At 43.6% G+C, this 16658-nt stretch overlaps 1 protein-coding gene across 1 annotated transcript; it reads right to left on the reverse strand.

The window, feature by feature from the left end:
• Positions 1-2027: 2027 nt before the first annotated feature.
• LOC307213230 (uncharacterized protein) lies at positions 2028-11111 on the reverse strand. The gene is made up of 6 exons (XM_079970996.1): positions 10996-11111; positions 10432-10557; positions 9232-9357; positions 7541-7660; positions 5914-6054; positions 2028-2193 (listed from the first exon to the last, which is right to left on the reverse strand). Exons 1-6 carry the CDS (start codon positions 11045-11047, stop codon positions 2183-2185), a joined length of 576 nt encoding a protein of 191 aa, XP_079827122.1. The 5' UTR covers positions 11048-11111; the 3' UTR covers positions 2028-2182.
• Positions 11112-16658: the final 5547 nt, after the last annotated feature.

Genomic DNA, 16658 nt, shown 5'->3' on the forward strand with positions numbered 1-16658 from the left:
CATAGGGCTTTAAATGTCAAAAACAGCACCTGAAACCTGACCCTCTACTCCACCAGGAGCCAGTGCAGTTGGTAAAGCACTGGATGAACGTGGTCCCGTGGCAAGGACTCCGTAAGGAGCCTCACCGCAGCATTCTGCACCCACTAGAATTTCTGGGTCAGCTTCAAGGGCAGCCCCATGTAGAGTGAGTTACAATAATTGAGCCTGGAGGTGACCGTCGCATGGATCACTGTGGCCAGATCAGGGTGAGAAAGGTAAGGGACCAACTGCTTAATACGGCAGAGATGGGAAAATGCCACCTTTGCTGTGGCTGCAACCTGTGCCTCCATGGAAAGGGAGGCGTCAAAGGTTACACCCAAACTCTTGACAGAAGGCCCTGGGCCCCTGCATATGCATGGTTTGTTAGATTGCTTAAGGACTGTGTCACTGTTTTTCGTGCCCAATTTAAGCATGCTATTTCATGCTGCAATTAACCCTTCTGAACTTTCCTCCACTTGTGCTTGGGTTCCTCTAACTCCAAAATGACTCTTGCATTTTGCAAAATACCAGCCAGCTGGTGAGTGGTTGGGAGCTTGCTTTTCTCAATCAAAGTAAAGCTTAAAGCTCCCAGTTGTTCCTTTGAAGTCCCATTCTGACCCATGTGTTATCATGTATGACAGCATGAGAGTGTGGGGCTTCTTAATGGGGAAATCTGGAGGGAGTTGTTAGCTCTGCAGGGCTGAGTTTCACCATCCCTGCCATAGTGGAATCAAACATTTGGCCAAAGTAGAGCTGGACTCTTATAATATGCCCCTTTTCATTCTAGGCCACATTCATGTTAGACAATACATTTGGCACCCAGGTCATATTCAACATCAATGAATTGTTTGAATATTAGCCATTTTCAAGTGTTGCTTTGAAAATTTGGCTATGACTTCCCCCATCTAGTAGACATATTGATAATGGAATCATCATAGGGCGCCATTTTGTCCTTTACCTCTGACAGAAAAATTCCTCAGGCCAGCTCTTATAATATACGTGCATGTCATCAAGTGTAGAACATACACAGTATCCCTGTGAGAGGAAGGGGGAAACCCAGGAACATCTTAAAAGAAGCCAGCTATTATCTTCCTTCTTGCTTGCTCAATCCCACCCAAAAAAACATGTTCTGAAGGTCAGTGTGCACAAAACAAAGAAAGCACCAACAGAGAAAAACATAAGAAAAATATATGAAACCTAAAAAAAAAAAACCTAAATGGACCCAAGGAGCAGAAGAGGCCTCCTTCGCTTGCAAAAAGCTTTGTCCATCTGCTTTACATCCATAACCAACCAACATGGAAACTGCTTATTCAGTGAGGGCAGCCCATTCCATAAAGCTCTTTTTGCCTTTCTACAAGATGGCTACAAACATTCATGGAAACTTCCGGTTTCAAGTATAATGTAGAAAAAGAACAATGCTGTTATCCTGTTCATAAGACAGGACCATAAACAACAGAAATGGGTGAGAATACCCTGGACACTTGAATCATTCATTACATTCCTAAATTGTGGAATCTGGGGGCTTTCCAAGAACCTTTGCTGCAAATAAAATTGGCAACACCTGAAATCTAAACAGCATATTATTATAGTTATTAACATTTTTATTGAGGCTGTTCTGCTTGTTTGGGACAATTTTGAGCTTCTGCAGCTGCTCATTATATTATCCCTCTGATGACAAGGCAGGGAGAAATCTGCATATGTGTCTGGGAGACTGGGGAAGATGGAGCCTTTTGCACCTGGCATTGTGTGCCAGCTCAGTTTGAAGTGAAGGAGGAAGCAGGAGAGTCACATGAGACTAGTAAATACAAACACACACCAGACCTTGTCCTTTCAAGCTGAGTTCCCTTCCTTTGAAGCCAAAGAAAACCAGAGAAGTTTTTAATTCCACCATATAACAATGAAATAAACAAGATAACTGTGCCTCCCAGTTTGCACAGAAAAAGATGACAAAGGACTTGGTCTGCAGAACAGGTTTGGTTTTATTAGGAGCAGAAAGGAATGAGATAGTTAATTCCTGGAAAGACTCTTGGTAACCAAAAGTAACATCTGGAAGATTGTTCATATATCAAATGCTTCAGAATAGCAATGGAAATAGGGCTCCATTCTTTACGAAGAGACACATGGGGGGCCTTAGGAATTTCCTTTTACAGTCTTCTATGATCTGCTATTCTTCCCCTATCAAAGAGAAGAGAACAAGATATGCTAAATCTCATGCAATATTCCACACTCAGGAAAACATATATTACATGAGCAAATTAGAAAAGCCAGAATTCTTGAGCATATATTTCTAACTGGAATGCTTTGGAAAGCATATATCTTGAAAGATAAAGAATGATTAGCTTCCCATCTTGCCATTTGATCTATGCATTCATTCTCAAGGGTTAGTACCCAAAGTTAGTCCGAGTCTGGTTAAAACCACTGGTAAAAATTGTCTTGACTAACTGAAGCCCATGAATTTTAATACTCCACTCTGAGTATAACTTAGTTGTCCTTTTCTTAAAGTTGCATCATCATTTTGCATATTAATTAAAATAAAATTTTATATAATTAACTTAGATATTCCTTCCCAAAACTTTAAAGTTGTCAAAGCCATCAGCCCATTTTTTTCTGGAGCAGCTATCCAAGTTAGGGGTTGTTGGTACTGCTTTGTGGTGGTTGACATCATACTTCTATGGTGGTTTCCCAAGGGTGATGCTTGCAGCCCCATAGAACCTTCAGTGTGGGGTTCTTTAGCATTCCGTGTTATCCCCGTGCTGTTTATCACCTACATGAAATCTGGTCTCTCTTTTCTCTTTTACTGAAGAGCAGGATGTTTTAATGCCATCACAATCACATAAGTGTCTTTTGAGGGGATATATTGATGGAAAATGTCTACACCACCAGATCAGTAGTTGGGTTCCTATTGAGGATATTTGGCAAGCCAACATGACAGTGTTGTGGGATCAAGGATTGGACTGATCATTCCATGATATTGTGGCAGTGGACAAGAATGTATTGTATCTTTTGAATAAATGTTTATATTTTTCTATTATGTTTTTATTGTAATTTTATTGGTGTTAGCTGCCCTGAGTCCGGCTTTGGCCGGGGAGGGCAGGGTATAAATATTCTTATTCTTATTCTTATTTATTATTACTTCTCCTTTCAGTTTTCAGGCCGGGGAGGGCAGGGTATAAATATTCTTATTCTTATTCTTATTTATTATTACTTCTCATTTCAGTTTTCAGTAGCTCGAGGGATCAATAAAGGAGAGACGCCAGCTGGCCATCATGGTCAGGGCTTCCACCCAAAGAGGACACAGTTACTGATTTTCTCAATGGTTGCTTTTCAGGGAAAAACGAAGTCATCAGAAAGGTACATATTGTCTAGCCATTGAGATGGGCTGTTGAGAACAAGTAGCCTGTTTGTTTTTTTCCTTGTAGGTGCCACAACATCCTTCATGAATGATCCATAAATAAGGGAAAACTTTTGATTATATCTGTGAGTCTCTTGGAGACTGGAGCAGAACCAGTGTTCAACCACACAGGTCTTATCCTATTCCATTATTTGTTTCCTTCTTCATACTGCTACATTTGCCATGGGAGGGTCAGCTATTCTCAGCACTGGTCAGTTTGGGGTATTTGGGTTTCAGAATGTCCAGGATGATGTCCTGGGTGTTTTAGCTGAGATTCCTGCATCGCGGGGGGGGGGGTGGACTTGAAGGCCCATCGGGTCCCTTCCAACACCATTATTCTATGAGGAACGTAAGAAGAGCCAATGGCCCATCAAGTCCAGCATCCTGTTCTCGCTTTGGCCAATCCAATGAGGAGCACAAGAGCAGCCGCCCCTTCAGCAACTCTGGATAACCCCACTCAATGCTTTCATGTAGAAAAAACTCCCAAAACATTTATGGATGCTGGACTGGGTAGGCCCTTGGCTCTTCTTATGTTCCTCATGAGTCTGACCAAACTGCGGGAGGCAGTGGAAGACAGGTTTGCCTGGCGTGCTCTGGTCCATGGTGTCACGAAGAGTCAGACACGACTAAACAACAACATGTTCCTCATAGAATCATGGAGTTGGGAGAGACCCTATGGGCCTTCAAGTCCAACCCCCTACAATGCAGGAATCTCAGCTAAAGCACCCAAGACATCATCCTGGACAGTTTGAAACCCAAATACCATTTTTTTCACTCTAGAGGACACACTTTTTCCCCTCCAAAAATTAAGGGGAAATGTGTGTGCATCCTATGGAGCAAATGCAGGCTCCTTGGCTTCAGTGATAGCAACGCGAAGCCTCTGAAGTGCAAGACTCTCCTGCTTCAGCGGAAGGAACCCAAAGCCTTTGGAGCACAGCGCGAGGTCCTGCTGCTCTCCAAAGGCTTCAGGCGGCTATTCCTGATAGCAAGACTCTCGTGGCTTCAGCAGAGAAGGAGAGTTGCGCAGTGCCCCTTCAGAGAGGCAGGAGGAGAAATGGAAGGGGCTCCTTTTCTCCTGCTGCTTCGCTGAATGGGTGCTGAGCAGAGAGGGGGAGAATTTTAATTTCTTGTTCTTCCCCTCTAAAACAAGGTGCATCCTATGGTTGGGTGTGTCCTATAGAGTGAAAAATACGGTACCCCAAACTGATCAGTTGGGGCTTTTACAGCAAACTGCAGTGCTGAGAATAGCTGACCCTCCCATGGCAAATGTAGCAGTATGAAGAAGGAAACAAATAATGGAATAGGACCTGTGTGGTTGAACAGTGGTTCTGCTCCACTCTCCAGGAGACTCAAAGATATAATCAAAAGTTTCCACTTATTTATGGATCATTGCTGAAGGTTGCCGTGGCACCCACAAGGAAAAGAACAAATGGGCTACTTGTTCTGTACTTGAACAACTTGGTTTGCAGCTACCTTTACAATCATCATTTGCGATGTGTCCTGGAGAAATATTGTGAAGATAGAAATCAATCCCTCAGGGGGCTACTTCTGGTCCTTTACTGTCATTTGAGACTCAGGTGGCCTCAGTGGTGGAGAGAGCCTCCCATCAACCTCAGCTGGTGGCCCAGCTGCAACTCATCTCTATACAGATAGACTAACATCTGTTGTCTATGCTCTGGCCACTTCAAGATTAGATTACCACAATGCCTTATATTTATATGTGCTGAGCAGTAGCACTTTTTCTCTGTCACCCAATAGCATCTCTTTGTCTTGTCCCACACACAGCACCTGCTCCTTATTTGTTCTTCCTCTTGCTTTGAATACTATTGTTTATTAACTTTAACCTCTTTTCCATAAGGTCACAATTATAAGCTGCACTTAATTATAATTATAAGCTGCACTTTTCCAGATCGGAATTTGGGGGAGAAGTGTGGCTTATACAGTGATGCCCCGCAAGACGAATGCCTCGCAAGACGAAAAACCCGCTAGACGAAAGGGTTTTCCGTTTTTCAAGGCACTTCGCAAGACAATTTTCCCTATGGGCTTGCTTTGCAAGACGAAAACATCTTGCGAGTCTTGTGAGTTTTTTCCCTTTTTCCCCCTTTTTTCCCCTTTTTCTAAGCCGCTAAGCTGCTAATAGCGCTAAGCCGCTAAGCCACTAATAGGGATGCTTCGCAAGACGAAAAAACCGCTAGATGAAGAGACTCGCGGAACGGATTATTTTCGTCTTGCGAGGCACCTCTGTAATCGGGCCAATACGGTATCATCTCTCTTCCATAAAACGCTTCTTGTGTTGAAATCCATAAAGAATGAAAGAATGAATCCTTAACTAAGGTGTTGCTCTTTTGCAACTGGAAATGTTTGAAATACTATTGCTTTTTCAAAGCTAATTTCTCGTTCTCCCACTCTGCTTCACAGTAATGAAAATGTCTCACCCTCTGAGCACCTCAGCCCAAAATCCCATCAAAATAGTTGTGTTCCATAGCAAAAATTAGGGATGTTACCTGTCCCTTTGCAGCAGTACGCATGCTCAATATTATGGCAAGTCATTCCAAAACCCTCATATTCATTTCTTGAACAACGTGGCTTGCAGCGACCTTTACATTCTTTCTTCTGGGTGTGAGTAGATCCTGGAGAAATATTAGCTATAAAGAAATCAATCCCTCAGATAAGAGATCATCAACATCTCGAAGCATTTCATATACAGAGAAAGCAGCCCATTACATTTCAAAGAAATAGATTTTTTTATACTGGGCAAATGACATAGTTTTTTCCTTTACAAAGGCACAGGTACAATTTGGGAATTTACACCATTTTATGATCTGCTACTTTGCCCCTGTTGAAGAAGAAAAGAGAACATGTCAAATCTCGTGCAATAGAGCACATTCAGGAAGAAAGAATAATTAAATAAGATAACTGTATGGCCTTTCGAAAAAGCCAGATTCTTGAACCCATATCAACTTTCTAACAGGAATGCTTTGTAAAGGAAATATCTTGTAAGGTAAAGAAGAATAGTCAGATGTCCACACTGCTGATTAATTTCCAGATTCATTTTCAAGGGTTAGTACCTAAAGTTAGTCATACTACTGATAAACCCACTAAAATTAATTCAAATGACTAATTTAAGTTCATTAATTTTAATGTTAATGACTCTGGTCTGAATGCAACTTAGTTGTCCTTTTCTTAAAGTTGCAAATTCATTAAAATACATTCTGAACCATTTGCAAAGAATTACTTCCCAAAAAGTAAGGCTATGTTTTTCAGAGGGAGGGTGGAGGAATCACATAATCAAAGAGCCCATTGGGACATTTCTTTTATGAACTAAATCCATGAGTATATCTGAATGAATATGTCATTCTTCACTGCAGGCCTGGCAGACCTCCTTCATTCCAGATGTTGTTCAGTTACAGTTTCCATCATTCTTGACCTTTGATTCTGGGTGGGGCTTGTGGGTTAAGGGACTCCAACCCCTGCAGTGCACCACTAAATAATCCCTGAAAGATGGCCATCTAACCTCTGTTTATAAATCACCAATGAAAGCAAAGTCCAGCACTTTCCAAAGCAGTATATTCAGCTTTGAAACAGCTCTTATCGTCAGTTCTTTCCTATGTTTAGTCAGAATCTCGTTTCTTGCAATGTGCCTGGGTCCACTTATTTCACTTTTCGAAGATGGCGACAAAGTTTGTCCACTTCCCATCTGCACGGACACCACCTGTTCTCCAAGGATTCCCATATATTATATACAGAGGCAGTGAGATTCCATCTGCAATTTCATTTAATATGTTTGGGTGCAGATCATAATGCCCTGAAGATCTGAATTCATTCAGAGAAGCTAGGAGTTCCCTTACCACATCCTTTCCTCTCTTGGGTTTCAGCACCCTCGCTGCATCATTCATTCTATTATCACCACGTTGTACACTGTTTTCCTTATGGGTGAAGACAGAGGCAAATTAGGTGCTGAGCAGTAGCATTTTTCTCTGCCACCCAATAGCATCTCTTTATCTTCTCCCACACACAGCACCTGCTCCTTATTTGTTCTTCCTCTTGCTTTGAATACTACTGTTTATTATCTTTAACCTCTTTTCCAAATCATAATAATTGAGGCCCATAACAAAAAAATTAGCATGTTACCTTTCTTTGCACAGCAGTAGACCATATCAGGATGATGGCAGGCGGCTGTTGAAGCCACATATTCTGTTCTTGGACAACTACCTTTGCAGCTACCTTTACAATAATCATTTATGACGGGTCCTGGAGAAATATTGTGATGATAGAAATCAGTCCCTCAGATGAGAAGACATCAACAACATCTCTAAGAATCACCTATTCAGTGAAAGCAGTCCATTATATTTTCCACTAAATGAATACAACTTTAATCTTGCACAAATGACATACAGTGGTAACTTGGTTCTCAAACTTAATCCGTTCCAGAAGTCATTTCAAAAACCAAAGTGTTCCAAAACCAAGGCACACTTTCCCATAGAAAGTAATGCAAAATGGATTAATCCATTCCAGACTGTTAAAAATTGTGGGATGTGAAACACAGAGCAGTCAAATACAGCATTCCTAGAGTGGACATAAAAATCGGAAAAAGTTCACAAACCGGAACACTTACTTCCGGGTTTGCAGTGCTTGGGTTCCAAGTTGTTTGAGTACCAAGGTGTTCGAGAACCAAAGTACCACTGTAGCTTCAAATGAGCCAATATTTTGAACAAGCTAGTGAAGGAATGGGTTTCCCAAATCTAAAACCTGACTATGCAGTCAGTCTGAAATGGGCCCCAAATTCTCCATTTCTCCTTCTCCAAGGGTGCATTAGCTAAAAACTATTAACTTGAGCTCGTGTATAACAGGAACCCAGCTGTACAAACATAATCGTCTCCCTTATCAACCCATGAAGGCTGGTAATGACGGATGGCCTTGTCAGTTCCGAGTGGAGCAGGGATGGCATGTCTGGGTCTTATCTTACATCCTGACCACACTGGCGCACAGACCTTGTCAGCCCCCATGCCCGGGAATGGCGCCAGGAGTGCTCTTAGAGTTCTTACCCCAAGATAAGGAATACAGGAACAGGAACATCTGTTTATGGTCATGGATGTCAACTTACGTGTATAAGCTGACGTGTCTGGATTCCTGGGGAAGGGGGGAGAGGGTGCCTGGAGGATATATATACTGTATGCAATTTCTCTTGCTTTTGTGCTTGCTGTGAACTGATTCATGCAGTGCATTCTGCTATATGGAGAGCAGAATAAACTCTTTCTCTGAACCAAACCTCGGTGTCATTTGACTTACTTCCTCCCGTCCGGGAGCAACGCTCACCCAACTAATTGGTAAAGTCTAATAAGGCTACAGTAGAGCAGCAAAGGACACCCAAATGAGCTAGTTATATATTTCTTATTTTACTACAGTCCTGTGGGTTGAGGGACCTTTACACTTTGCCCAGGACAGTAATCAGCATCAAAAAGAGAACTAGAGGGACTTAGGTCTTCACAGATGAATGCTAGAGCCACATGAGTCATCTTGACTGAAAGATATTTCAGAAAGAGAATGAAAGTATCCTCTGTTTATATTTCCTAAGGGAATAGTGATATGCCCAGAGACAGGCAGCAGAGAAGTTTTCAGGAGGAAGGAAAGTGTCTCCTAAGGATATTCTTCCAAGCTCTTAGTAATCACAGCATCCTTTTCTTTCTGTCTGGTTATCAACTGAACTGATTACTGAAGCCTTATGTCCTGCAGCAGTAAATTTATGCTGCCTCTGCGTCGTGACTGAAACTGGGGTCCACTTCCACAAAGTGGGTATCTCATCTCATATTCCCAACAATTACCTATCTTTCTACAACAGAAGACATAACCAGGTAGATCGCAGCGGTCTAATGAAGCCACGTATTCTCTATTTGAACATGATCGTGAGCAGTGACCCCTACAATTATCGTTCAGGGTGGGAGTGGATCCTGGAGAAATGTTGGAAAGATAGAAAGATAGAAATCAGTCCTTCAGATGAAAAGAAATCACCAACATCTATAACCATTTCTTAAACAACATAATCAATCTATTACATTTCCTACTAGATGAAGAAATAGAACTTTAATTTTGCTCATGTGACATACATGGTACCTCTGGTTACGTACTTAATTTGTTCTGGAAGTCCGTTCTTAACCTGAAACTGTTCTTAACCTGAAGCACCACTTTAGCTAATGGGGCCTCCTGCCACCGCGCGATTTCTGTCCTCATCCTGAAGCAAAGTTCTTAACCAGATGCAGCCTAGAATTGCATAAGCTTTTTTCCTGCTGCATCAGTGTTGATTCATGTTGAATTTGTTGTCTACTAAAAAAGAACTGTTGTCTACCCCTAAATCCTTTGCACATGTACTACTGTCAAGCCAGGTGTACCCAATTCTATATTTGTGCATTGGATTACTCCTGCCTTGGGGTAGAAGAAGAAGAGAGGAAGTTTGGATTTGATATCCCGCTTTATCACTACCCTAAGGAGTCTCAAAGTGGCTAACAATCTCCTTTCCCTTCTTCCCCCACAACAAACACTCGAGAGACTTCAGAGAAGTGTGATTAGCCCAAGGTCACCCAGCAGCTGCATGTGGAGGAGCAGGGAATCGAACCCAGTTCACCAGATTACGAGTCCACCGCTCTACTCACTACACCACACTGGCTCTCACATTCTCGCATTCTTCTGATCTACAAAGCTTGCCACTCTATCCAAAAATAAAAAAGATTCATCTGCCATGACTTGTTTCTTTCGAGAAACTCCTGCCACTTTTTAGTAACCATGGCATCCTTTTCAATGTGCTCACAGATCCACTGTTTAATTATCTTTTATAATGCTTGTTGAGCAGTTCCACCTTCCGTCTGTCACACAACAGCACCTCTCTGCCTTCTCCACGCAGAGCCCCTGCTCCTTATTTGGTCTTCGGCTTGCTTTGAACAGAGCCGCACAAAACCCTGCTTCTTATCTTTTCACCACTTTCCCAAATCATAATGATTGCAACCCATAATAACAGTTTAGCACATTACCTATCTCTTTGCAGCAGAAGACGTGACCAGATTCCTGGCAGGGGTCTAAAGAAGACTCATATTCTCCAGCTGAACAGCGTTGCTTGCAGACGCCATTACAAAGTATATTGTTGGTGTTAGTTGGTCCTGGTGAAATATTATGAAGATAGAAATCAATCCCTCAAGTGAAAAGAGATTACCAACATCTCTATGCATTCCCTATTGTATATGTGAATGGAGCTAGGGTTCTTAGTAACACCCAAGGGCAGCATGAGCATAACATGAGTTAACAATGTGATGTAGCAGCAAAAAGAAAAGCTTATTCTATTCTCGGCTGCATCAACAGAAGTATATGCATGGCAGGGGATTGGGCTAGACAATGCCCTTCCAATTATACAATGCTACAATTCTATTCAGCAAAAGCAGTCCATTCCATTTCCCACTTAATCAGGAAATAGAACTTCAATCTTACACAGATGACATAGTATCAAATGGGCTAATATTCCAAGCGCTACAAAGCAGTCAAGGGGCTGGTTTGGCAGGTCTTCTTGGAGTGCTGTGGATGGACAGCCCTTTAGATTTTACCTGGGACGGACACCAGCACCAACAGGAGAAGTAGAGGGGCAGAAGTCTTCATGGCTGAATGCTGGAGCCACCAGAGTTGCCTTCTAGCTCAAAGATATTGCAGAGAGAGAATGGATCCTCTATTTGTACTTCCCAAGGGAATGGTGAGAGGAAGCTTTCAGGGGGAAGGAAAGGACTGTGTGTTCCAAATATTCTGCTAAAGATATTCATGGCTACCATGCACCCTTTCAGTTTTGGATAATTAATTCTTGCTCCCTCTCTCTAAAATAGATGGCTTTGGAATTCATGGAAGAGAAGACTGTTAATGCCTACTAGCTAGGATGACTATGCTCTGCTTCCACAGCTGGAGGCAGCGATGCTTCTGAATGGCAGTTGCTGAAGGGGCGGCTGCTCTTGTGCTCCTCATCGGATTGGCCAAAGCGAGAACAGGAGGCTGGACTTGATGGGCCATTGGCTCTTCTTACGTTCCTCATAGAATAATGGTGTTGGAAGGGACCCGATGGGCCTTCAAGTCCACCCCCACCCCCCGCGATGCAGGAATCTCAGCTAAAACACCCAGGACATCATCCTGGACATTCTGAAACTCAAATACCCCAAACTAGCCCTCCCATGGCAAATGTAGCAGTATGAAGAAGGAAACAAATAATGGAATAGAATGAGACATGTGTGGTTGAACACTGGTTCTGCTCCAGTCTCCAGGAGACTCACAGATATAATCAAAAGTTTCCCCTTATTTATGGATCATTGATGAAGGATGTTGTGGCACGGCACCCACAAGGAAAAGAATGAACAGGCTACTTGTTCTCAACAGCCCATCTCAATTGCTAGACAGTATGTACCTTTTCCCTGAAAAAGCAACCATCGAGAAAATCAGTAACTGTGTCCTCTTTGGGTGGAAGCCCTGACCAAGATGGCCAGCTGGAGTCTCTCCTTTATTGATCCCTCAAACTCCTGAAAACTGAAAGGAGAAGTAATAATAATAATAATAATAATAATAATAGTCATACCCTGCCCTCCCCGGCCAAAGCTGGGCTCAGGGCAGCCAACACCAATAAAATTAGAATAAAAACATAATAGAAAAAAAATAAAGCAATTTAAAATACAAGTTAAAATGCAATTTAAAATGCAGCCTCATTTTAAAAGGAGCCCATAGATCAAAACCGTAAGGGGAGGGAAACATAAGGGTCAGACGGAGTCTGCCAGGTGGAACAGCTCTGTCTTGCAGGCCCTGCAGAAAGATGTCAAGTCCCGCAGGGCCCTAATCTCTTGTGACAGAGTGTTCCACCAAGTTGGGGCTGTTACGGTATGAGAGCAACACAGCTGCAAACTGGTAGCTTGTTTACATCACGTGATGTGACTAGCTGTAGGAAAGAATCTTCCCAGAAGTTCACAGGCTTCAAAAGTCTTTGCTCTGTGTGTAATATGAGACCTTCCTGTTGCGTATGTGAAGGAAGTCTTTGTCACTTGCTTGCTGAACACTGAACTGTTCAGACATGTTGCACAGTCAGAAATAAACAACATGTAAAGGACTTTCTGACTATCTTCTTTCCCTTGCTGGAATGCAAGGAGGGAAGGGGGTGTGCATTTTCCACGCTGGGAAATGTCGCCTATCGAGATCTCCTGGACTGTGGGGATTGCAGCCAGGGCAGATCACCAGTAAACAAGCCCGGGAGCCTGGGAGAGTTGCCAGCCTCTCCCGATGGGGCTTGTTTTCCAACATATGGTAGCAGATGGAGGTCGATGGATCGTAAACATCCTCTGCAAGGAAATGGTAGCACGCGGGTGGTGGCTACAAAGTAACGGCTACGGATGGCTGGTGGAGACTTGTTTGCTGTTTTTCTACGTTCCACGGACCCCTGAGGATTGCTGATTTATGGCTGGATAGTGAACGTGGAAAGAATCGTTCTCCGGTGATTTTACCTGGGACCAACACCAGCACCAACAGGAGAAGTAGAGGGACAGAGGTCTTCATGGCTGAATGCTTGAGCCACTACAGTTGCCTTCTGACTCAAAGATATTGCAGAGAGAGAAAGGATCCTCTATTTGTACTTCCCAAGGGAATGGTGAGAGGAAGCTTTCAGGGCCAAGGAAAGGACCGTGTGTTCCAAACATTCTGCTAATGATATTCATGTCTATTATGTACTCTTTTAATTTTGATTGGTTAATTCTTGTTCTCTCTCTTTCTCTAAAGTGTGTGTGTGCTTTCTAAAGGTGCACAAAACAAGGAAAGCACCAACAGATAGCGACCTAAGGAAACCTATGTCTTCAAATGGAAGCTTGATTAAGAAATGATGGAGATAATGGAATCGGAGAAGACTTCAGTGGTTGAGTGCTAGTTCTGCTCCCCTCTCCATGAGGCTCAAAGATATCATCAAAAGAGAACAAAAGTTCCCCTTTATTTATGGGTCATTGCTGAAGGATATCATGGCATCCGCAGGGAAAGGAACACACTGGAGATGCTGGTGCTACTTGTTCTCATAATCCCATCTCAATGGCCAAACAATGTGTACAGTAAGATGGGGTCTGACCCCTGGAGATTCATCAGAGGCCCTGGCTGCGATGGGGCTGCATACTGGCCAACTGACGTCTCCCCTTTATCGATCCTTGGAGCTCCCAAGGACTGAATGGGGAAGTGTTTTACTGTGCAGTCATACCTCATGTTATGTTTGCTTCCTGTTACGTTTTTTCAGGTTGTATCCCGCAGTGACCCAGAAGTACTGGAAAGGGTTACTTCCAGGTTTTGCCACTCGCACATGCACAGAAGCGCCAAATCGTGCCATGCACCTGCACAGATACGGTGCTTCAGGTTGTGGGCTTTTCATGTTGTGAATGGGCCTCCGGAACAGATCCCGTTTGCAACCAGAGGTGTAGGGATATCGCGGAGCGGGGAGTGGGGTCCGGAGGGAGCACACTTCCCTGCCAGCAGGCAGCCACAGTCTGCCTGCACGCATAACCTTGGGGTGCAGGGAACCCCCCCCCCAAAGACAAGCCACAGCTGTCTGTACATCGTTCCACCTATGTCTGACCTTTTGCAGTCTCAGAAGTCAGCAGTGTCCTGTCTGTAAGTTTTTCCCTGAGACCTTTTGTCTCCTACGTCATACACTGTGCAAGGGGAAAATGACGCTGTGGAACAGGTGCCAAAATAGCTTTGTACCACCCCACGATTTCGGGACAGAAGATGTGTAAAGGTCACAGCCCAAAAATGTATCTGCCTAGCTTGCATATTTGTCTCAATAAAAAAAGGCTCCACAGGAATGGCAGCAGCTCGCTACAGCCGACCTGTGCGCAGCTCACATTATGATCAACACCTGTCTTGGGCCTTCACTTCAAGAGGTACCACTGTATCTTGTGCATGCTCTGTTAGTTTGCTTGAAGACTGTTTCATTTTTGCTGTGATTGCCCCTGACTTCAAAATAACTCTTGCATTTGACAAAATACCTACCAGCATGCCTTTGTCAGTCAAAGCAACAATTGGGAGGGAGCTTAAAACATCATGCATGTCATCAAGTGTAGGACACATGGGCATGGCTTGGCCAAAATGGTAGGTCTGGTGGGACAAATTAGACCCAGAGGCTAGAGGGCAGCTCTCCTGCAGCCAACACACTGCCTTCCTGGTTTGATGATGATGATGATGATGATGATGATGATGATGATGCCACATGGGGCTCATTAATCTGGGAAGGTAGTGCATCTAGGAGAAGGAAAACTCTGATCCTAAACCTTCGCTGCCTTTTGGGATATCTTCAGGAGAAGAAAAGGGCTAAGGAATAAACCCTACAGAAATCCAGAATGGCGTCCCTAAATCTATGCATTTGCTAATCTGCAGGCATCCATCTTGGGTCTGTAAACTCTTTGCTCCAAGTTATTTAAGAGAATGGATGTGTTTATCTCTGTTCTCCAGTAAACAGCCTCAGGCTGTTGGAGGTTGTTTGGGGAAGAGGCGGGGATTTTATTTTCAGTTCAGGATGCAAGATATTTGTAATCTAAGACAAATATGCTGGGATAAGTATAAGAAATTGTGCAACGAACTGCATGCAACTTTTATTGCTTTAAGCTGTTTTGGAGTTAAGTTCCATAAGCAAAGCTTTTGAACCATATTTTTGGGCTAGAATTTTTTTATTTAAAAGAAGAGCGGGTTTTTATTTATCCAGTGGCTTCCATATGCTCAATATTGATAACTGCAATACATGTAACTGAAGTGGGGGGACTTTTTTAGCCCAGCAGGCACATTTGCAAGCAAGAGACATTATCAACGACATATTCTTGCCAGGCAAAAGCACTTGAGGAGGGTGCAGAGCAGAGCCAGTCTTGTTGAGAAGACATGGCCTGGTGAACCAATCAGCATGAAAGATGATTGTGTTGGCCACTGAGAAGAGTCTTCTCTCTTGACTGACATGCTTCCTTGTGCTGCTTGAAGCCAATCAGAGTGGAGTTAGCCAGTGAGGAGACCCTTCTTCTACCCTTTCATGCTGATTGGTACTGAGAGACGGCTGCTGTTGTGGGAGAAGGCAGGTGTGGAACAAACATTGAGGAGTGCGGACTTGGAGATGATGATGATGATGATGATGATGATGATGGAGAGAAAGTAAGCAATTGACAGAGTTTGCAAAGAAAGAGGGTCAACAGCCAGCATGATAGCCAGCAGGAAGGAGAGGAAGAGGAGGAGGATGTGGTGAACAAAGAGGATACCAGTGAAGGAGGAACCACAGAGGGGTTTGGAGAAGGCAGTGGAGACAAGTGAAAGTGGAAAAGGAGAGGAGATGGGAGAACTTGGGCTGAAGGTGCTTCATGGCTCTTGCCTCTCCTTGCTGAAGGACCCAGCTGAAGAAGACCTAGGGGTTCAGCATCTGGTGGGGTGGGGTGCAGGTGCCTCTTCATTCAGACACAACAGGCCTATAATGGAGATGTGTGTTATCTTTGCACTTTCCTTGGGTGCATGCTGGCCCAACGTTTGGAGGGGGCAGCATAACTAAGCAGCAGAAGAAGAGTTTGGATTTGATATCCCGCTTTATCACTACCCGAAGGAGTCTCAAAGCGGCTAACAATCTCCTTTCCCTTCCTCCCCCACAACAAACACTCTGTGAGGTGAGTGGGGCTGAGAGACTTCAGAGAAGTGTGACTGGCCCAAGGTCACCCAGCAGCTGCATGTGGAGGAGCGGAGATGCAAACCCGGTTCTCCAGATTGCAAGACTACCGTTCTTAACCACTACACCACACTGGCTCTCGCTCTCTCGCTCTCACTCTCGCTCTCGCTCTTTCTCTTTCTCTCTGCTTGTACTTCCTCTGGTTGGTTGGTTTTTTAACAAGAATCCCAACAGCAAAAAAAGTGGGGAAGATGTGTGAGAAAAGATGTATGGTTTTGTTCCAGCCCAAACCCAGTAGCAACAGAGGAAAAAAGAGAGTAAGTTAGGGGCGGGAAGAAGTGTGTTTGTATAGTTCAATCCACTTAGAACAGAGTCTGGATGTTTCTGTTGGGGTGGGAATGTAATGTAGGAGCTTGCAGGTGGTCAGTGCTGTGGGGAGCATATATATAACAAGATGCATTCCTGGGTTGGTGAGTGATGGGATGGAACTTCAATAAGTTATCATTGCCTTCTTTCCGACTCAACCTCAGAAAGACATACCCTCTTCTGGCATTCATAACAACAGAACTTAAAACAAAG

This window comes from Podarcis cretensis, assembly GCF_951804945.1.
Source record: "Podarcis cretensis genome assembly, chromosome: 3".
Lineage (NCBI taxonomy): Eukaryota > Metazoa > Chordata > Lepidosauria > Squamata > Lacertidae > Podarcis > Podarcis cretensis.